Source organism: Hyperolius riggenbachi, chromosome 6, assembly GCF_040937935.1.
Source record: "Hyperolius riggenbachi isolate aHypRig1 chromosome 6, aHypRig1.pri, whole genome shotgun sequence".
Lineage (NCBI taxonomy): Eukaryota > Metazoa > Chordata > Amphibia > Anura > Hyperoliidae > Hyperolius > Hyperolius riggenbachi.
The window spans coordinates 33104659-33127480 of record NC_090651.1 but is presented as its reverse complement, the minus strand read 5'-3'; the positions used below and the strand labels follow the sequence as shown (position 1 = coordinate 33127480).

The following is a 22822-nucleotide window of genomic DNA, read 5'->3' as shown; positions in this document are numbered from 1 at the left end:
TGTCTGCTGCCCACATTACGATTTTCAGGTGTCTGCTGCCCACATTACGATTTTCTGGTCACTGCTGCCCACATTACGATTTTCAGGTGTCTGCTGCCCTCATTGCGATTTTCAGGTGTCTGCTGCCCACATTACGATTTTCTGGTCACTGCTGCCCACATTACGATTTTCTGATCACTGCTGCCCACATTGCGATTTTCTGATCACTGCTGCCCACATTGCGATTTTCTGGTGACTGCTGCCCACATTACGATTTTCAGGTGTCTGCTGCCCACATTGCGATTTTCAGGTGTCTGCTGCCCACATTACGATTTTCTGGTGACTGCTGCCCACATTACGATTTTCAGGTGTCTGCTGCCCACATTGCGATTTTCAGGTGTCTGCTGCCCACATTACGATTTTCTGGTCACTGCTGCCCACATTACGATTTTCTGATCACTGCTGCCCACATTGCGATTTTCAGGTGTCTGCTGCCCACATTACGATTTTCTGGTCACTGCTGCCCACATTACGATTTTCAGGTGTCTGCTGCCCACATTGCGATTTTCAGGTGTCTGCTGCCCACATTGCGATTTTCAGGTGTCTGCTGCCCACATTACGATTTTCTGGTGACTGCTGCCCACATTGCGATTTTCTGGTGCCTGCTGCCCACATTGCGATTTTCTGGTGCCTGCTGCCCACATTGCGATTTTCTGGTGTCTGCTGCCCACATTGCGATTTTCTGGTAACTGCTGCCCACATTGCGATTTTCTGGTGTCTGCTGCCCACATTGTGATTTTCAGGTGTCTGCTGCACACATTGTGATTTTCAGGTCTCTGCTGCCCACATTACGATTTTCTGGTCACTGCTGCCCACATTGCGATTTTCAGGTGTCTGCTGCCCACATTACGATTTTCTGGTCACTGCTGCCCACTTTTGGGGGGGGGGTATCTGCCACCAACCTGATTGCATTTTGGGGGGGTATCTGCCGCCAATTTGATTGCATTTTGTGGGGGTATCTGCCGCCAACCTGATTGCATTTTGTGGGGGTATCTGCCGCCTACCTGATTGCATGTTGTGGGGGTATCTGCCGCCAACCTGATTGCATTTTGTCGGAAAATCTGCTGCGATTTGACTACTTGATGAATTATCATGAGGCATGTAACTACTTGAATATTTTATCTAAAATGTATCTGGTCGGACCTAATCTCTGTGAATAACACCGCTACTTATGTTGTGTTTTGTTTTTTTTTAAGTCTGCCCATGACTCATCGTGACCACGCCGATGTTCCAGTGCGTGGTGACACCCATTTACTTTCGCTGCGGCGCGCTGCGCGCGCCGCATGTGGACATATCCCTATTGGAGACTGTCCTCAGAAGTGCTCACAATCTTTTCCCTACCATAAACTCATGCAAAATTTCTAGAGTACATGTGTATGTGAGCCCAAAATGGGGGGGGGGGGCGAGGAGGAGGGGATCGGGGGGGGGGGGGGGCCCGGGCTGAAACTTCCTTGGTGGGCCCTTAGTGTCCCAGTCCGACCCTGCATGGAGGAAAAACGTTTTAGCCATTTATTGAGGAAAGGGTTCTTTACAGTAAGAGTGATTAAGATGTGGAATGCATTGCCACAGGAAGTCGTTATGGCAAACTCTATACCTGCATTTAAAGGGGGCTTAGATGCTTTCCTTGCGTTGAAAGACATCCATGGCTACAATTACTAGGTAATGCCTAATGATGTTGATCCAGGGATTTTATCTGATTGCCATCTGGAGTCGGGAAGGAATTTTTCCCTTTAGGGGCTAATTGGACCATGCCTTGTAAGGGTTTTTTCGCCTTCCTCTGGATCAACAGGGATATGTGAGGGAGCAGGCTGGTGTTGTACTTTGTACTGGTTGAACTCGATGGACGTATGTCTTTGTTCAACCAAAATAACTATGTAACTATGTAACAGTAAGAAAAAAAAGAGAAAACCTGTACTGCAGGGGTGCACATGTCTACCCCATTAATTAACTAAGCTTTCAGCATCTTTCACCATCGTGTGATATTCGCCAAATGTAGGATGCACATTTATGACCTAATTGTAAAAAAAAGAGAGAATCAGCACAGGTTTACAAGATCACTTGTGTTATTTGATGTTCTTCACACTTCATAAATCAACTTCACTGTCTCCTGACATCCTACTCTAATACACACAGAGGAGGTGTGCAGGTAAACCTCCCATAGCCACGTGTGCCAGGGGTCCTCTAGAACAGGGCTGTCAACTCCCCCTCCTCCACCACAGTTTCATGGTGTCTAGTGGCTCCGATCCCTCCCCATTACAGTTATCTGGTGTCTAGTGGCCATCCTTCCTCCTCTATACAAATCCCTTGTTTTTAGTGGCCTCCTTCCTTCCCCTATACAGTCCCCTGGTGTCTAGTGGCTCCCCTCCCCTTTACAGTTATCTGGTGTCAAGTGGCCCTCCTCCCTCCTCTATACAATTCCCTTGTGTTTAGTGGCCCTCCTTTCGCCCCTATACAGTTCCCTGGTGTCTAGAGGCCCCCTTTCCGCTCCTATACAGCTCCTTGGTGTCTAGTCCTCCCCCCCCTTTCCACCCCTATACAGTTCCCTGGTGTCTAGTGCTTTCCCCCTCCCTCCCCCAACTCCAATATAGATTCCCTGATGGTTTAGAGTGGGGCAAACATAATGCAAAGTGGGGAAACAGCTTCCGGGATACATTTGATGGCTCTGAGGGCCAGATTTGGCCCATGGTCATGGACCAGAGTTTGACAAGTATGCTCTAGAAGTATTCCATTCATGGTGGTCATCTTCCCCCTTGGTCTGGATTTCAGGACTCCTGGAGGATGTCGGGTCAGTATGTGGTGGTGCTGAAAGAAACTACTCACAAATCACAGACAGAACGGGTGATCCGCAGCCTGCAGACGAGAGCGGCAAAGCACGGATTCCTGACAAAGGTCCTCTATATCTTCCACGAACTCTTCCGGGGCTTTGTGGTCAGGATGAGCAGTGACCTGCTGGAGATGGTGAGTGATACCAACGCAATTACTTTATTTCATTACTTTTTTCATTCATTTTTAATGTATAGAACACTTATATATTTTCCTCAATGCTTTACAGAGTACACCAAAGTAATTCATAAACATTAAAAAAAAAAAAAAAGTTAGTAAGGACAGTTTTTATTATTTTTATTGATTCATAAAGCGCCAAAATATTCCATGGTGCTGTACAGCGTAAGAACAAAACAATGGCTACATAGTAATACAATAGAATCCTTTTATAGTAAACTCCAAGGGAGCAGAAAAAGTAGTTTACAATATCAGAAGTTTACTATATCAGAAAGTGTCATACTCAAGCACTTAACGGGACACTTAAGTCAAACAAAAAAAAAAAAAATGAGTTTTACTCACTTGGGGCTTCCAATAGCCCACTGCAGCTGTCCGGTGCCCTCGCCATCTCCCTCCGATCCTCCTGGCCCCGCCGGCAGCCACTTCCTGTTTCGGTGACAGGAGCTGACAGGCTGGGGACGCGAGTGATTCTTCGCGTTCCTGGCCACAATAGCGCCATCTATGCTGCTATAGCATATATCATATACCATATAGCAGCATAGAGGGTGATAATGTGTCTGGGAACGCGAAGAATCACTCGTGTCCCCAGCCTGTCAGCTCCTGTCACTGAAACAGGAAGTGGCTGCCGGCGGGGCCAGGAGGATCGGAGGGAGACGGCGAGGGCCCCGGACAGCTGCAGGGGGCTATTGGAAGCCCTGGGTGAGTAAAACTCATTTTTTTTGTTTGACTTAAGTGTCCCTTTAAAGAACCTTAATTCAGCCAATAAATTATCATGTACTCCTTATAAGGAGTGCAGCTGTCATCTCAAGTCACTGTGGTTTCCTCCCACATCCCAAAACATAGAGTTACGGTAAGTTTATTGGCTTCCTCCTAAATTAGGGCGTACTTGCAAAAAGGGCATCGGGAAAAAAGGCCGCGGGGTATAAATGATAAGTGGCAATAAAGTTTATAAAAAAAATTGTGTTGTATTTCGTTTTCAATAATGTTTCACAAATTAAAAAACATTAAATAATGTGTATGAGTGTGCAAATTGTAAAAACGATAATCTTCCCTATTTTGAAAGTGAAACTTATAATAACGTTTGTTAAAAAACGATAATAAATGTATAATAATTATTATTGTATAATATTGTGTATAACCTTCATTTATCGTTTCTTCATGTAATAAAATCGGAAAATATTGTTTATCAATGAAAGTAACTGTAAAACATTACTAAATATTACTAACATTTTACTACAACTAAACCTAACCCTACTCTCACACAGAACTCTGCCTGTACCTATCCCTAACACCTAGACCCCTCTGTGGTGCCTAACCCTAACCACCCCCCTGGTGGTGCCTAACCCTAACCACCCCCTGGTGGTGCCTAACCCTAAGACCCCCCCTGGTGGTGCCTAACCCTAAGACCCCCCTTGTAATCCCTAACCCTAAATCTCCCCTGGTGGTGCCTAACCATAAATCTCCCCTGGTGGTGCCTAACCCTAACCACCACCCTGGTGGTGCCTAACACTAACCATCCCCCTGGTGGTGCCTAACCATAAATCTCCTCTGGTGGTGCCTAACCCTAAGAACCCCCTGGTGGTGCCTAACCATAAATCCCCTCTGGTGGTGCCTAACCCTAAGACCCCCTTTAGTGATCGCTTTATTGTGTGGATAATAATGTTTTACAAATAGTGACTGTAAAAAAATATTACAATTTACTTACTGATCGTTTTATTATGTGAATGATAATTTTTTACAAACAGTAAGTCATAAAATTTTAAACAACATTTTAGTTACATACGATAGATATGTTTAACCTATTTTGGTTCCTGGACGTAGTTTCGACGTCCAGGAACCATGCGCGTGCACGCGCGCTCCCGGCTGCGGATTCGGTAGCCAGGGAATCAATGTATCGGGCTATGGTGCCCGATCACTGATTCCTCTCCCCCGCTGAAAAAGCGACAGCTTCTCTCGGAAGCTGCGCTTTTTCTGGCCGTTCCCTCCCCGATGCGTCACTCTATGCTCTTAGCAAAATGTACCCCCCAAAGAAAGCCTAATTGGTGGCGGAAAAAACAAGATATAGATCAGTGCATTGTGATAAGTAGTGATAAAGTAATAGGCTAATGAATGGGAGGTGAACATTTCTCACGTGAAAACGACAGAACGCGAATGGGTTAATGTATTTGTAAACGTGATCTGTCACAGGCGCAGTTATAAAATGTTAATAATCTCCGGGCGCAGTTATAAAACGTTAATAATCTCTGGCGCCCTTTTTTCCTGTTCAGCGCCCATTAAACGATATTTAATATGGGAGTGAATGGCAACGCCCTTTTTTGTCCACTAGCTGCCTGTGACCTTTTTTCCTGCTTCCACCTAGACTACGAGGACATATTGTAAGGATTAGATTGCACTCCCCCTTGAGGACAGACAGTGACATGACTATATACCTTTTAAAGTGCTAGATAAGATGTCAGTTCTATATAAATACATAATAATAATATGGTAGGACATTAGACTACGACTATGGTAGGGATTAGATTGTGAGCTCCTCTGAGGACAGCCAGTGACATGACTATGTACTCTGTAAAGTGCTGGATAAGATGTCAGTGCTATATAAATACATAGTAATGATATGGGAGGACATTAGACTACGACTATGGTAGGGATTAGATTGTGATCTCCTCTGAGGACAGTCAGTGACATGACTATGTACTCTGTAAAGTGCTGTAGGAGATGTCAGTGCTACATAAATACATAATAATGATATGGTAGGACATTAGACTGTGCCTGCGGTAGGATTAGATTGTGAGCTCCTTTGGGGACAGTCAATGACATGACTCTGTCTCTGTAAAGTGTTGCAAGAGATGTCAGTGCTATATAAATACAGTATATTATAATAATATGGTAGGACATTAGACTGTGCCTGTGGTAGGATTAGATTGTGAGCTCCTCTGAGGACGTCAGTGACATGACTATGTACTCAGGGCTGGCCCGCTCATGAGGCGTGAGTGAAACATTTTCCTTAGGCGGCAGATCTGGGGGGGGGGGGGGCGGCACCCGCCTGTCCATGTATGCTGGGGACCGCCCGCCGAGCTGGAGGGGTAGCTGGCAGAAAGGGGGTATTGGGCCTAGCGGTAGGGAGGGCGGTCAGACCCCCCCCCTCCCTCGCCTGGGTCCCCCGATCTGCGCTCCTCCTTCAGCATTAAGTACCAGCCTGCATATGATGAAGAGGCAACGGGCGGGGGAATCACTCACCTCTTCCACGTTCCATCGTGTGCTCCACTGACATCACTTCCGGCAATGCCGCCCACTGTATTGTAAGTGGAAGGCCTTGCAGGAAGTGACGTCAGTGGAGCGCACGATGGAACGCGGAAGAGGTGAGTGATTCCCCCCGTTGCCTCTTCATCATATGCAGGCTGGTACTTAACGCTGGAGGAGGAGCGCAGATCGGAGGACCCAGGCGAGGGAGGGGGGGGGGGTCTGACCGCCCTCCCCACCGCTAGGCCCAATACCCCCTTTCTGCCAGCTACCCCTCCAGCTCTGCGCCATCCCCCCCCCCCCACGGCTGGGGGGGTGGCGGCGATTTTTTCCAATTTTGCCTCAGGCGGCATAAAGTCTAGGGCCGGCCCTGTATGTACTCTGTAAAGTGCTGCAGATGATGCATGTCTTTTTCCCTCCTCTGCATGGCAACTCATACCTGGGATTAATTTACAGTAACTTCTTTTCCTCTCCTCTTTCAGGCCCTGAAACTCCCTCACGTGGATTACATCGAGGAGGACTCCTATGTGTTTGCTCAGAGTGTCCCCTGGAACCTGGACAGAATTGTTCCGGCCCCACATGTGGGGAATCACTTCAACCCCCCAAGTAAGAATATAACGTCTGAAAGATAAAGTCATACATGTATTCAGCGAAGGTTGGACAGGATCACCGTCTGCCAGAGCTTTAAGCATGTTTCTATAATATGAAATATCAAATGCTACATGTAGTAATTTGCGATATATCATTGTGTAACAGATGTGTATAGTTCCTCTGTCTAATGGATGATTTCTGCATTTATAGACACTGGAGAGCTGGTGGAGGTCTACCTGTTGGACACCAGCATACACAGCAACCACCGGGAGATCGAGGGGAAGGTGCTGGTCACAGAGTTTGAGAATGTCCCAGAGGAAGATGGGACCAGATTCAACAGGCAGGTCAGTGATGTTCTCTCCATGTTCTACAGGAGAAACCCCAAACAGAGCTGTTATTCCAGTCTTTAAAAGGGAAGGTCCATTATAAAGGTTTTTATAGAATAGATGCTGAATTGAATGTGTGGTCAGCTCCCGCAACCCACACCATTGCGGGGGTGCTAAGGGGGCCCACTCCTGTGGGGAGGTGCAAGAGTGCGGCCAAGTTCTAGGCATGCTCCTGCTTCAGATAATAGTGATCAGAGTTGTTCATGCTCTTCGTCAGATACTTACCTATGTAGAGGGAAGGCTCCGGATGCTGTGTAGCGATCCCGGTCTTCGGTCTGTCTTGTCTTTCAACCTGCTTGGTCGAATACCTCTTTGGCACACCTCAGGCAGCCTTTGGAAGAAATTGTGTCCCTAAGTAGATGAGCCCATTCATACTGGATATAGCTCCCAACGGTCCCTTTTTTGGAGGAACAGGCCCTCTTTGGGAACCAAATCCCCCTGTTCCTCTTTCTCCTTCATTTGTCCTTCTTTAAAGTAATCCAGAGCTGGTATAAACGGCAGAATTGATACTTACCCGGCGGGGTTTCTTCCAGCCCCGTAAGCACGTGTAAGTCCCTCGCCGTCCTCTCGCGGTCTGCCATTCAGCCGCGATCAGCCCCGGCAACTGGCTCAGTCGCGGTCTTCTGGGCACGCTTGGACCTCCTGCGCATGCGTAGACGAGCCAGACTGGACGCGACTGAGCCAGTTACCGAGGCTGATGGCGGCTGAACGGCAGACCGCGGGAGGATGGCGAGGGACTGACACGTGCTTATGGGGCTGGAGGAAGCCCCGGGTAAGCATCAATTCTGCCGTTTATACCAGCTCTGGTTTACTTTAAGGCCTGATGAACAGATTTATGCAAGTATTTGTCTAAATATCTGTTTAATTGGCTCCAAACTTTCCCTCTAGCCGCAGGGTCATTTCAAAGTGACTCTGTTTTTTTAAAAAAAAGTCCCCTGTGGGGTACTTACCTCAGGAGAGGGACGCCTCAGTGTCCCAATGAGGCTTCGCCCATCCCTGTAGCTGCAGGTAATCCAGCTCTGGCTCCCCCAAAGCCTCCCCTGACAAGGATTGCTTTATTTACCTCTCCGGGATCCAGCGCAAGCGCAGTAGCAGTTCTTCATTCGGGCTAGGCGGAAATAGCCGAGCCCGATCGTATCTGCTGTACTGCGCAGGCGCAAAAGGACTCGTGCTCATGCAGTAGAGCGAGTCGATCAGGTTCGACTATTTCCACCTTACCTGAATGAAAAGCCGCTAGGGCGCCTGCGCAGGATCGCGGAGAGGTAAATATTCACATTGCCGCACTTCGGGGGACCCGGGCAGGCTAACGGAGGGATGGAAGAGGATGGGGAAGCCTCCTTAGGATCCAGAGGCTCGAATCCTAAGGAGCCTATCCACGGCATGATAACCTTTATGGGGGAAAAAATCTTCATAACAATTTATGGAAATCCTAAAAAAAACTGAAGTGTAAACTTGGTTTCACTTTTTGCAGAGTGCACTTAAAGAGACACTGAAGCGAGACTAAATCTCGCTTCAGCTCTCATATATAGCAGGGGCACGTGTGCCCCTGCTAAAACGCCGCTATCCCGCGGCTAAACGGGGGTCCCTTCACCCCCAACCCACCCCCCGCAAAAGTTGGTCGCTAGGTTGGTCGTAGAATTTCCCTTCCTGGAGGCAGGGCTAACGGCTGCAGCCCTGCCTCCAGTCGCGTCTATCAGACGCGCATCGCCGCCTCTCCCCCGCCCCTCTCAGTGAAGGAAGACTGAGAGGGGCGGGGGAGAGGCGGAGATACGCGTCTGACAGACGCGCGTGGGGCAGGGCTGAGACGGCTAGCCCTGCCCCATTGCGGAAGCGCTCCCCCGCATTACGGAGGGGATTTGGGGGGACAGGGACCCCCGTTAAGCCGCGGGATAGCGGCGGTTTAGCAGGGGCACAAGTGCCCCTGCTATATATGAGGTCTGAAGCGAGATCTATTCTCGCTTCAGACTCTCTTTAAAGGGTTAAGCCTCTGTGTTTATTATATGGAGAGCTGTCTAGGTAGAGCTCTCCTGCAGTCTATTCACACAGTTGCCGATAAGAACTAATAATAAACTTTGATCTGGCGAAACAAACACAGAACACGGAGAAGTGAATTTCTTCAGCAACCATACAGTATGTGGAGTAAAAAGACTTTTCAGTGTGTGAGTGATCCCGTGTCCTGTATAAGTTTAACAGATCAGTAAAAAACTTTACTTGGCTAGTGTTCTGTAAAATACTAAAATGAATGGAGTGCAGCTTCTGTGTAGATAATTGAGCAGCATGTCTTTTTTTCCAGGCCAGTAAGTGTGAGAGTCACGGCACACACATGGCTGGAGTGCTGAACGGGAGAGACGCGGGCGTGGCCAAAGGTGTGAACCTTCGCAGTCTGCGAGTGCTGAACTGCCAGGGCAAAGGGACAGTCAGCGGCAGTCTGATGGGTGAGTGCGTCTGACAATGATTAACACTGCATGTGAGGGTCAAGGTCAACACCAGAGAAAACTCTTTTTTTCCCTACACTGGTCCCGTGGTATCGATCTTTCAGTACAGCAACAACATAAAGGCTGGGAGTGTGCTTGGCTGTGCAGAAAACCATGTGCTTTCTGCAATGTGCTTTTTTTCTATTTTTTTTCCCCATGTTTTCATTTTTTCGTTTCTGTTTGCAAGTTGTTTGTTTTTAACAAATAATGATATTTAACTAGTGAAAGAATTACAGCAAAGTCCCCATTATCGAAAACCGGAAGTCTCAACTAACCGGCATGCCTGAGGGCATAACGGGGGCTTTGTTTTTGGCGTTTGCAGCGCTTGAAATACTTACTGAGCCTCCAGCGGGTTCCAGTGCCTGTGCATGGCTGCCAGCCTGTCACATGAACCGACGAGGGTCAGGTGACGCGCCCGCTTCTGTGCCCGGGGAAGCTGGAAACCCGCTAGTAGCAAGAGCAAGGCTGCAGGACTTCGCTGGAGGCTCGGCGAGTATTTGGGGGAAGGTTTGTGCTTTTTTTACAGGTTGAAACCGGCAAGCATATGTAACCGTCGTCCGGCGATCCCCTCCGGTGCCGGATACCAGGGAATCTGTTGTATCAAATTTTCTTTTTTTCAAAAACACATTAAAAAATTCATGGAATCGGATGTGTTTTTGATTTCCCATGGAAAACCACTGTGTGTGAATCACATTGCCGCATGCTGGAAAAAAGAAATGGTGTTATTTTAAAACACACAGAAAATCGTATTGTGACTCACACAGCAATGGGATTTTTGCATAGCTCATAGACTTTCATTATGTCTGAATTTGCATGCGTTTTCCCCTATGCGGCTAAACACATGTGATTGTACTATAGCTACATTTACAGTAACCGCGTATTTTGGGGTAAGGCACTGCATGCAGTACATTATTATGCCACACTGCGTTACACCCGTTCAGCCTCGATCAGCACCCGCTGCACTGTGAAGGACGCATTGGTGTTGCACTGCAGTGCGGCAAGACACGTAACAGAGCAACACAACACATTACTGGGAACATGGCCTAAGTGTGCTCCCTCCCTGCCAAAGGCAGAAGTCGCGAGATGGAAACTGGTCGTGAATAAATAAGGTTTTCCCAAGTTGGAGACCATTGGAGAAGATAAGCAATCCTGGAAACCTGACCTAGATTTATTAAAGTGGTTCTTGTTTTCTGAGATCTGTGTAGACGCCCAGTGGCAGAGCTTGATTCTCTCTGTGTAAAAAACCTCTTTATGAGCAGAAGCCAAATAAAACATTAGGGATGATCAGTGAGATGCTTTTAAATGATAAGTCAGTTATATGCAGCTTTAAATTGTATACAATGAACAGAGGCGCCAAAAGTATAAGATTAGATTAAATGAGCTTAAAAAACAACTTAAATGGCAAAATTGAAGGAGGAAGTGGTGGTCTTACCTCCCTCAAGCAGACACGTCAACGACTGCGATTCAGACAGTCAAACACATTAGGAACTCCAAAAAGAAATGCAACGCGTTTCGCAGGTTCAACCCCGCTTCATCAGGCAATATAGGGAGGAGTATCAAACAATCTGCACAAGGATTCAAATTAAGCGCCTCTGTCACAGAGGCGCTTAATTTGAATCCTTGTGCAGATTAATTTGAAACCTTGTGCAGATTGTTTGATACTCCTCCCTATATTGCCTGATGAAGCGGGGTTGAACCTGCGAAACGCGTTGCATTTCTTTTTGGAGTTCCTAATAAATGTGTTTGACTGTCTGAATCACAGTCGTTGACGTGTCTGCTTGCTTCAAGTTTGCCATTTAAGTTGGTTTTTAAGCTCATTTAATCTAATCTTATACTTTTGGCGCCTCTGTTCATTGTATACAATTTGGAGTCCACCCTTGGTGGAGGGTTGCTACCCTTTCTTCCTGTCTACAGAGAGCGACTTCTTATTCCTGAGTGGGGTCAGGACAATCTCCCCACCTGCCTTTACAGTGGTTGCCTGCTGGTGACCCTGACTTGTGAGTATTTAGCAATACAAACTTATTGCCACCTTGCCCAGTACGAATTACACTATTGGGGCTCTTGGTGTTCCCTGTTTTTATATGCAGCTTTAAATTGGACCGATCAGAATAATTGCCTGTCAATTTTTATTGGTCCAAATACAAGCTGCATAACATTTACATTAAATTTGAATGCAAGGAAAAATTATTTGCATCTCATTGATCAATCATCTCTATAAATAATCCGAACATTTGTATAGCGTTTTTTTCCTGTCAGACTCAAAGCACTCAAGAGCTGCAGCCACTGGGACGCGCTCAAGAGGCCACCCTGCAGTGTTAAGGAGTCTTGCCTTGAACTCCTTACTGAATAAGTACTGATCCTAGACAGGTCTCCCATGTCAAAGGCAGGGGATCAGTGAATAATGGCGCACAGTGCCTATGCATAGAAATGGCGCCGCATTAAAAAGATACGCTTATCGCTATTTATCGTTAGTACTGCATAATAATGGCGCACAGGGAAAAAAAGAAGAAAAACGGCACACAGTAACGTTATTTATCAATAGTGGCACACACTAACGTTATTTATCAATAGTGGCACACACTAACGTTATTTATCAATAGTGGCACACACTAACGTTATTTACCAATAGTGGCACACACTAACGGTATTTATCAATAGTGGCACACACTAACGTTATTTATCAATAGCGCCCTACATAAGCCAAACTGCAGAAGTTATTTAACTGCAAAACGATGAATGGATTTAATGTAACACTGTCAAGGTTAGGGTTAGGCACCACCAGGGGGGTCTTAGGGTTAGGCACCACCAGGGGGGTGGTTAGGGTTAGGCACCACCAGGGGGGTGGTTAGGGTTAGGCACCACCAGGGGGGTGGTTAGGGTTAGGCACCACCAGGGGGGGTGGTTAGGGTTAGGCACCACCGGGGGGTTTAGGGGTTAGGGATAGGTACAGAGAGGGTTCTGTGTGTTAACGCTAAATAACAATAAGGCTTTAACGCTAAATAACAATAAGGCTTTAACGCTAAATAACAATAAGGCTTTAACGCTAAATAACAATAAGGCTTTAACGTTAAATAGCGATAAGCGGCAAACGGATTAGCGGCAACACTGTGCACCATTATTCACAGGCGCCATTTTCAGATGGATGCCAAAGGCAGTGCCCTTAAAGTGGGTCCGAGATGAAAAACTAACTATAACAAGTAACTTGTCTATATATCTTATCTAAAGTTTAGATAGTTTACACAGCAAATCTAGCTGCAAACAGCTTTAATAGAATATGATTGATTATTCCTGTGATACAATGACAGCAGCCATGTTTGTAAACATTACACAGAGGCAGGCTTATCTGCATCTTGAGCAAAAAAAATCTAATCCCACCCTCCTCCTCCCGCCTCCCTTCTGCCTCTGAAATCTCTGGCTAGTAATACCTCCCCCTTCTCCTGCCCAGACTGAGCTCCCATGAGCCCTTGCTACTGTCTGAAAGTGAATTGGCTCTCTGAAAACCTGTGGGCGTGGCTTCTTTGTTTATAGGGAATTAGAGTATTAAGACAAAAACAAAAAAGTATTTGGCTTGAGGAATGCCCTATAAACAATAGGAAAGGAACACAATTATGCAATGAGTAAAAGTTCATCTCGGATCCACTTTAGTTTCAAATACTTTTATTGAATATAGCACAGCACAAGCAGAACATATCAAGTTATGATAACATTAGCATATGTCTTACAGAATTGGAAATCAAGGCTGAAGATTGTTGCTCGTAGACTGAAGATATATAGCTATATTATACAGTAAGAAAAAGAAAATGAAGAAGATAACAATATCAGCAGTATAACAGTACGCTTAATTATAGCATAAAGAACGATAGCTCCTAATTAGTCATAGACTGAGGAGCTATATGGAGAGACACTCTATCCCGCTTAAGGGGATGTGAGTGTTGTCAGGTTCATTAACGGTACAAGGGTGGAGGCCGACCCAGGAGGGGACGGAGTGTATATTGGGTAGCTATGCTCTCTGTATGCAGATCGAGTCGATAGCGATGGTTTAATTGTGGGGTTATATGTAGGCTACTTTGGATGTTGTATCCTTAGGTCTCCTCTCGTATAGATCTGGAGACTCCTCTAGAGCATGCCTTGTCTAGCCATGGTTGCCATACCTTGGTAAAGTGGTCAGATATTCTAGCGTTCAGTTGTTCGCATTGCATGATATAATTAATTCTATCTCGGACTTGCTTATATCTCAGATCTGGTTGTAGCCATAAGTGAGCTATATGCATTTTTGTGGCTAAAGCAATAAATTGTGTTAGTTTGTGAGAGGCATATGGGATTTCTAATGGTTTGTAGCCCAGTAAGAGTATCTTAGGGTCAAAGTCTATATGGATGTTTAAGTCATTTCGTATAAGTGCGTGCATTTTTTTCCATAGTTTGGATGCTTTTGGACATGCCCAGAATAAGTGGTATAGGGAGCCTATGTTTGGGCAACCTCGGTAGCACTGGGAGGATTTAGTGTTATCAAATCTATGGATTTTTTGTGGGGTCATGTATACCCTATGGAGCAGCTTTATTGAGGTTTCAAGCCCTGAGCTGTATAGACTTCCTTTAGATAATGTTTCCATACATTCTAGCCATGTGTTATCATCTATTGCTTCTCCTATATCTAATTCCCAGTCTGCTTGGTATTTATGGCGGAAAGACTGTGATGGCTGGTTGAATGTTGAGTAAAGTAGAGATAGAACTCCTTTCTTGGTTGGGTCATTTAAGCATATACGTTCAAATTCAGTGGTGGTAATGTTTCCCCGGTGGGTAGAGAGGGACGAGGCGAAGTGATATATTTGGTAAGTGCGAAAAAATTCGCTCTGTTGATTAGGACTGATGTCCTTTAGTTGTTGGAGTGTTGGTAATTTATATCCATGAAGGATGTCCTTTATAGTGCATAAATTAGCATTTGTCCATTTTAGAAATGCTTGATGGTTGAGCCCTGTAGGAAAATCAGGGTTCCCACAAATTTCTACTAGCATTGATGTTTTAGACTGGAGAATATACTTCTCTCTCATCCCCCTCCACACATCTAGAGTATGAAAGACAGTTGGAGCTAAGTCCTGCAGTGGAGTTAATTTCCAGGTCCGAGACCATAACAATCCTTTCCAAGTTTTTGGATGAATAATTTCATTTTCCAGTTTAACCCGTGCTGGAGTATGGTCACCAGCATATAGGAATGGGAGGAGGGCCAATTGGGACGCTTTGTAGTAGCGCATGATATGTGGGACCGAGAGGCCTCCTAAGGATTTATGGATCCATAGTATTTTTTTTGCTATTCTGGCCCTCCTGCCATTCCAGATAAATTTCAAGATATCATTTTGTAGAGCATTCATATCATCATTTTTAACAGGTATAGGCAAGACTCTAAAGAGGTATGTCAATTTGGGTAGAAGAGTCATCTTAATTGATGATATACGACCAGACCATGAGATGTTATATTTTTTCCAGGCTTCTAATTCTTTCTTAAGGGATTGGATTAGAGGAGTGTAATTGAGTTTGTAGAGATTAAGGCTGTTGTTTGATAGGTTAATACCTAGATATTTCAAGTAGTGGCTTTTGTATTGAAATTTATATTCGTCTGCTATTTGCTTGGCTGTGGAGATGTTAATGTTGCAGAAAAGGGCTTCTGATTTGGTAGCATTTATTTGTAGACCTGATAATTGGCCAAAGTGGATTAATGTTTGAGTGAGATTAGGGAGCGATGTGTCAGGGAATGTCAATGTCAGTAGGACGTCATCTGCGAAGAGGCTGATTTTGTTCGTGTAGTTATTGATAGTGTATCCTGATATACCTTGGTGTTGGTTTATTGCACGTGATAGGGGCTCTATGGCGAGTGCAAACAAGGCTGGGGATAGTGGGCAGCCCTGTCTGGTGCCTCTGGTTATATTGAAATTAGTGCCATCTGAGCCCGGCAATTTGAGCGTTGCCCTTGGTGCAGAGTATAGTTGGTGTAGCCATTTTATATAATTTCCTGTAATCCCTGCATGATTGAGAGTGTTGAACATATAATTCCAGGCTAGGCTATCAAACGCCTTTTCAATATCTAATGTTAATAGCATTAGTTTGTTTTTATATCTGTTGGAATGATTAATGATGTCTATATTTTTACGGATATTATCCGTTGCTTGGCGTAGTGGTATGAATCCTACCTGGTCCATGGACACAAGGGCTGGCAGGAAAGTGTTCAGTCGGGTAGCTAGGATTGATGTCAATATTTTGTAATCTAAATTGAGTAGGGATATAGGTCTGTAGTTCTTAATATCAAGATGGTCCTTATTGGGTTTGGGGATTATACTGATTTGAGCATCAAGGTATTCTGGTGTTATCAGGGTGGGTTTGAGTAGGTCATTAAGGAAGGCTGTTAGGTGTGGTATTAATTCCTCTCTAAATTTTTTATAGTAGCCCGCACTAAACCCATCAGGGCCCGGAGCTTTTTTAAGTTTCAGTTTTTTGATAGTTTCTGATACCTCCTCTTCACTAATTTTACTATTTAAAGAATCTACTGATTTTTTGCTTAGTTTGGGGAGATTTAGGCTGAGGAGGAACTGTTGGATATCTGCATGGCTAGCGTCTGGTGGAGCCTGATATAATTTTTGAAAGAAGGCCTTAAAAGTTTGGAATATTTTGGTTGGGTTACTAGTTATGCTTCCTGTTGTTTTAATTTTATATATATTATTAATATTATTTTGATGGCGTAGTTTGGCTGCTAGCCATGAGTCTGGTTTGTTAAGGTATTTGTACTGTCTAGCCTTTGTCCATTTTAGAGCTTTTTCTACCTGGGATATTTGGGCTATATTTAGTTGAAGTTGGGTATCCTTAATCAGAGCAGCTAGGTATCTACTAGGATATAGTTGATTTTCTATGGTGAGTCTTCTCAGTTTATAGAATAGGTTATCAGATTTCTCATGTCTTTTCTTTTTAGCAGAGGAGGCTAGTTTAATTAGGTAACCTCTCATGGTAGCCTTGTGCGCTAGCCATATAGTTCTGTGCGACATCCCTTCGGTTTTGTTCTCTTTAAAGTAGGTAGTAAGATGGTCTGCAATAGTTTTTTTAATATCCGGATTAATTAGAAGGGATTCATTTAACCTCCACACATAAGGGGATTTTGGGCCCTCCATTAGATCAATTCCAGCTAGTATTATGTCGTGGTCTGACCAGGATACTGGGATATGTCGTATATACAATAGAGATGGAACCACAGAGGTAGTTGTGAGTATATGATCGATTTTTGCGTAGGTATTGTGTGTTTGAGAAAAGTGGGTATAACCTTTTTTATTACCTTGTAATTCGTGCCAGATGTCTACTAGGAAGTTGTGTTCTAACTTTAATTGGAGTTGTTTCCTCTGTTTTTTGGTCAGTTTGTCTGGTGAGGGTTTGGATTATTCTAGCGATTCCATGAGAGTGAAGTTAAAGTCTCCACACCAAAGGAATATTGTGTTAGGTTGGATATCAATTGTTTTTTGTAGTTGGGAGAAGAGTTGGAAAGCTGCTTCTGGGGGAGCGTAGGAATTGATTAGGTAGATCTTTTTCGAGTAAAGTTCGCCATGTAATATTATGAATCTGCCTTGCGTGTCACATTCTGTTTTGGTGATATTGAGGGGCAAAGTGTTTTTTATGAGAATTGCTGTACCTCTGTGTTTTTTCTGTTTTGGAGATGACAGAATATGTTGTCTATATTTAGTGTGGAGAAATCTGGGGTATGAGTTACTGGAGAAGTGAGTCTCCTGTATGCATATTATGTCTGGGTTAAATTTGGCCAAGTGTTGCAATACCTGACGTCTTTTTGTGGGCGCGTTAAGGCCTCTAGCATTTATCGAGAGGATTACCAAAGAAGTTTTGTTATTGTCAGTAGCCATTAATCACCCGGGTCTCTTGTTTGCATGATTATTTTTATGAGCATAGCCTCCCTAGTGTACCGAGTTAATGAGTAGAAGAACCAAAACCGTCGACGAACCTCAAAGGTCGTGGACATAGTAAGGATATATGGGAGTGACCCATAAACATTGGGTCCAGTCCATATTTCCTTATTTGGAAGCAACATGGGTTATTAACACTGCATAACAGCCCTTTTTATAAACAGAGGAACTATAACCATATAACAGAGAATATAGGCTCATAGATAACCAGTAAGGATGAGAAATTTAACAACAAAATAACTTGGTAACTCTATTTTATATATATATATTTTAGATATCATGGTCCCACGCTATAGATCCCTTTGAGGGATTTTCCAATGAGAGATTATCTCATTAGATTTTTTTTTTTTTTCGCCCCTAGTTCCATCTCCCCTTTTCCTCCCATCAGAATGATAAGGGTATTTGTATCTGCGTGGAGTCCCATAGGTAGTGATCTTTATGAGGAAAGCTTTACAGGTATATCAATTTAGTTATGTCTTTTCCCTCCCCCCTCCCAGCCCTCAGGTCCAGCGACTGCAGATTCAATAGCTAAAGAAGATCTCCATAGGAGACAGAGATAACTTTATTCCGGTGTGAGGAGGGAGTCCCAGAGACCCGCTGACCAGCCTTATATTGCAGGGCAAAGGCATCCGAGAGGTCCCTTCCACACCATACTAAAAGTAGTATACTGGCCGTTTTAAGTCACATCACTCATTAAACATATGGTCAGTTCTTTAGTATGGTCAGGTGTCTAATAACATTAGGCATACATTATGAACATTATTCTAATAGCATTAAATCAGCAGGCATATACGGAAATATTAAGCAGTCCTGTTGTTCACATCTGACAGCTTATATCAATCGATGTGTGAGCGGAAGATGTAGCGTGGGGGTTTTTAAGGGGAGCAAGTTCTGAAGATAGGGTTATTTGTCCGATCAATTTCCATCAGTTTTTTAGGGTGATATAATAAGTATATCGGATGGAAGGGACTGGGCAATACGGTGTCTGGCTCATGTCATGAGGTATTTAAGATGTGAAGCCAGTGTGTCATATGGTCCCGGGAGGGGAGAGAGACAGAAAAACATGGTGATAAAAAGAGGATTTTTCACAGTACATACCCATAGACCGATTCTGTAGAATTATGCAGTGGATTAGGATGGTGGAAGAGGGGGGCGAGGAGCAAAGCAAATGTCAGCGCATCACGAGGATTAAAGATGGAGTCATCGTGGGCCTTCAGAGCTAACTCCTTCAGGTACTTATCGAGATGGTGAGGATGTACGTGAAGTGGAGGAAGACGATCTTTGGGATACTGGTGTCCAAACTCTCTCTGGCCTAGGTGACTGTTGCAGTGGCTGAGGAGATGACGATGGTGGGACTACGACATCAATTTTTAGCGATGAGCAGATAGGTAGTCCTTCTTCCATAGACTTGATGGTATATGAAGAACCTTGGTGTTGAAATGTCAGCCTGCATGGGAAGGTCCAGCGGTATGGGATACTCTCTTTTCGTAGGGCCTGAGCGATCGGTCTCAAAGACTTTCGTTTTTGTAGTGTGCCCGGGGCTAAGTCTGAGTATAGCTGGACGGATTCCGGGACTCCCGGCAATGTCTGCAGCTGGCGGGCGGCATTCATTAGTTGATCTGTCTCTTGGGAGGTCGGGGTTGCGGGGCTTCCCCAAGGCCCTGTGAATCCTATCAATGCGGAATAGGCCGGGTTCTGCTTGGGGTAGCATGGTGGTAAAAAGAGTTCCTGCCACCTCCCTAAGTGCGGTGTAAGATTCAGGGAGCCCGCGGATCCTAAGATTCGATCTGCGAGCCCGATTTTCAAAGTCTTCGAGTCGCTCCTCTAATTGGGCAATTCTTAGGTCTTGTGCTGTTTGTACTTTTTTGTCAGCCGCGATGGCATCCGCCATATTGTCGCATCGAGTCTCCAGTGTGTTCACACGAGTTCCGATGTCCCGGATTTCAGCATTAATGCTGGTAACTGCAACAGCCAATTCTGTTTTGAATAGCAGCTTGATGGATGAGAGCAACTCCGGGTGCGTTTTGGAGGAGATGTCCGCCTGTGCCTCCATTACCTCAGAGTCTTCGGCTGCCGGGGATGATGAGCAAGCTCCGTCCGCCATTTTGGTGCCCTGTCTGGTGTTGCGCTTCTGGAAGAAGTCTGGTAAAGTTTGTGTAGAGGCTGTAGAGACCTTGGTTTTATTCTTTTTTCCTCTCTGTGACATCCTCCATACGTGTGGGTCTCTCGGAAGTGTCCTTTAGTCGTCTCTGGAATGCTTTTTAGGGCGTTTTATGCAGTGTAGTCACGGAGCTCACTTTGCCTGCATCCGTTCAGGCTGGCTCCGCGCATGCGCCTCCCTCGGATCCACTTTAAAGTGAACCAGAGACGAAGCACCCTCATGTATTTTACCATATAGATCAGTGGGAACATTAGAGAAAACACATACCATGCTTTCTGTTTCATTCTGCACTGCACAGCTTGTTTCTTAGCAGACCTGATAAAATCCCCGGCTGAGCATTCAGTCTGGCTTTGCTATAATGACTCAGCTATAATGATTCCTGAGCAGAACCAGCAGGGGACAGGCTTGGACTTGAAAACACACCAGAGAACACAGACTGAGCTATAAATATTCCTGAACAAAGCCAGACTGAATGTTTAGTCAGGGATTTTATCAGGGCTGATTAGAAGCAAGCTGTGCAGTGCAGAATGAAACAGAGAGCAGGGTAGGTGTTTTCTCTAATGTTCCCACGGTTATATATGGTAAAATACATGAGGGTGCTTCGTCTCTGGTTCCCTTTAGTACACTATCCAGTCACATGTGTTAACCTCCCTAACGGTATTCGCGACCCTGGATCGGGGCAACCGCCGGGCAGGCTACTACATAGCGGGTAGCGGAGCAACAGTCTTCTTTGTCTCCTTATCCTTAGAGACTCTTGATCCCTCTGTGAAAGTTATGGGTAAATAACCCTTCCTATCCCCGCAGCTCAGATGCTGTCATTAATCCTCATTTGAATCACAAGTGATCACTCGTGATTAATGTCAGAGATCATCCCTGGTCACGTGACGACAGACGGCAATTTCATCATAGGGATAGGGCGCCCCCCAGAGGACAGGAGGAAGAAATGCAGCTCTGGATCTGGAGGAGGTGAGTTTAGTACAGGGGCTGCCTGAACTGGCTGGGGGTTCCTCTGGCTTGTGATTAGGTCTGAAATTTAGAGTCTAAAAACTGAAAAAAAAATTCACAGCTTTTAGACCCTAAAATCCAGAACTAATCATACTGCCAAAGAGGTTAAGTACCTTCTGTAGTTCCTATAATTATGCAGTGTACGTAATGCAGACAAGTACAACGTTTCGGGCGGGAGGCTCCCACCCGAAACGTGCATTTTGTACATTGTATTATAAAAGGAATTAATCCGTAATTTTGTTTGAGCTCAGGTCTGCTTTCATGATATTGTGGTGAAACCCCTCCCACAGTGTGATGTCATGACCATGGCCCTGACAGTTTCCTGTCTGTAAGCCTTGTTGCATTGCGGGAAAAAAACTGCAGTTTCCAACTGCCAAGCAAGCAGCATCTCCCTTTGTGCATAGAACTCTCAGTAAACAAACATTCCACAGAGATCATCGGACAGGACTAAAGATGTCTCCATCTGTGATAAATTTTAGAATGTAAATAGAGGTGAGGAAAGATTTTTCAATGGGCAATCACTGATTAAATCATTTATAAATGACTATTGTAAAAAAGTAAAATAAGCAATTTTAATCATTATGTTATGTTCACTACAGTTCCTCTTTAACAAACAGAAAAAAACAAATGTATGCAGGATATCAACCACTCAAGTTTAAACCGTCTCACCTATAAAACCGTATAATTAAATTAGATAAGGAGGCTAGGTTATGCAAATTGTAAACATTTTATTAATTACATTCAAATATTAGCTGTAGACACACATTTAAAATTCTTCTGATATAGTGATGCTGAAAGGGTTAACACAGGAGCTTTATAGGTGCACCTATAGATGACAAGTTACTGGTAATTTTCTCTTCAGGCCCCTTTATGAGTAATCCTATGGTATCTACTATATTTTCATCAGCTCACAACTCTTCAATCCAACCCGTGTGCAATTTTAGCATGCCTCTTTCCAATGAAAAACCCTCTTATTACGTTCATATATACAGGATCTTCTCAAAAAATTAGCATATTGTGATAAAGTTCATTATTTTCTGTAATGTACTGATAAACATTAGACTTTCATATATTTTAGATTCAAATACACACAACTGAAGTAGTTCAAGCCTTTTATTGTTTTAATATTGATGATTTTGGCATACAGCTCATGAAAACCCAAATTTCCTATCTCAAAAAATTAGCATATTTCATCCGACCAATAAAAGAAAAGCGTTTTTAAAACAAAAAAAGTCAACCTTCAAATAATTATGTTCAGCTATGCACTCAATACTTGGTCGGGAATCCCTTGCAGAAATGACTGCTTCAATGCGGCGTGGCATGGAGGCAATCAGCCTGTGGCACTGCTCAGGTGTTATGGAGGCCCAGGATGCTTTGATAGCGGCCTTAAGCTCATCCAGAGTGTTGGGTCTTGCGTGTCTCAACTTTCTCTTCACAATATCCCACAGATTTTCTATGGGGTTCAGGTCAGGAGAGTTGGCAGGCCAATTGAGCACAGTAATACCATGGTCAGTAAACCATTTACCAGTGGTTTTGGCACTGTGAGCAGGTGCCAGGTCGTGCTGAAAAATGAAATCTTCATCTCCATAAAGCTTTTCAGCAGGTGGAAGCATGAACCCACTTTTGAACCAGAAACAGCGGCAGAAGTGCCTGACCTGGGCTACAGAGAAGCAGCACTGGACTGTTGCTCAGTGGTCCAAAGTACTTTTTTCGGATGAAAGTAACTTTTACATGTCATTCGGAAATCAAGGTGCCAGAGTCTGGAGGAAGACTGGGGAGAGGGAAATGCCAAAATGCCTGAAGTCCAGTGTCAAGTACCCACAGTCAGTGATGGTCTGGGGTGCCATGTCAGCTGCTGGTGTTGGTCCACTGTGTTTTATCAAGGGCAGGGTCAATGCAGCTAGCTATCAGGAGATTTTGGAGCACTTAATGCTTCCATCCGCTGAAAAGCTTTATGGAGATGAAGATTTAATTTTT

General features: G+C 44.6%; 1 protein-coding gene across 2 annotated transcripts in view; it reads left to right on the top strand.

The window, feature by feature from the left end:
• Nucleotides 1-22822, top strand: part of PCSK9 (proprotein convertase subtilisin/kexin type 9) — a 50800-nt gene that overhangs the window by 5237 nt on the left and 22741 nt on the right. For both annotated transcript variants that reach the window (XM_068242442.1, XM_068242440.1), the window contains 4 exons: nt 2806-2997; nt 6762-6885; nt 7081-7214; nt 9550-9691. In XM_068242442.1, coding sequence (XP_068098543.1) covers nt 2806-2997; nt 6762-6885; nt 7081-7214; nt 9550-9691 — 592 coding nt within the window. The remainder of the gene's footprint in view (nt 1-2805; nt 2998-6761; nt 6886-7080; nt 7215-9549; nt 9692-22822) is intronic.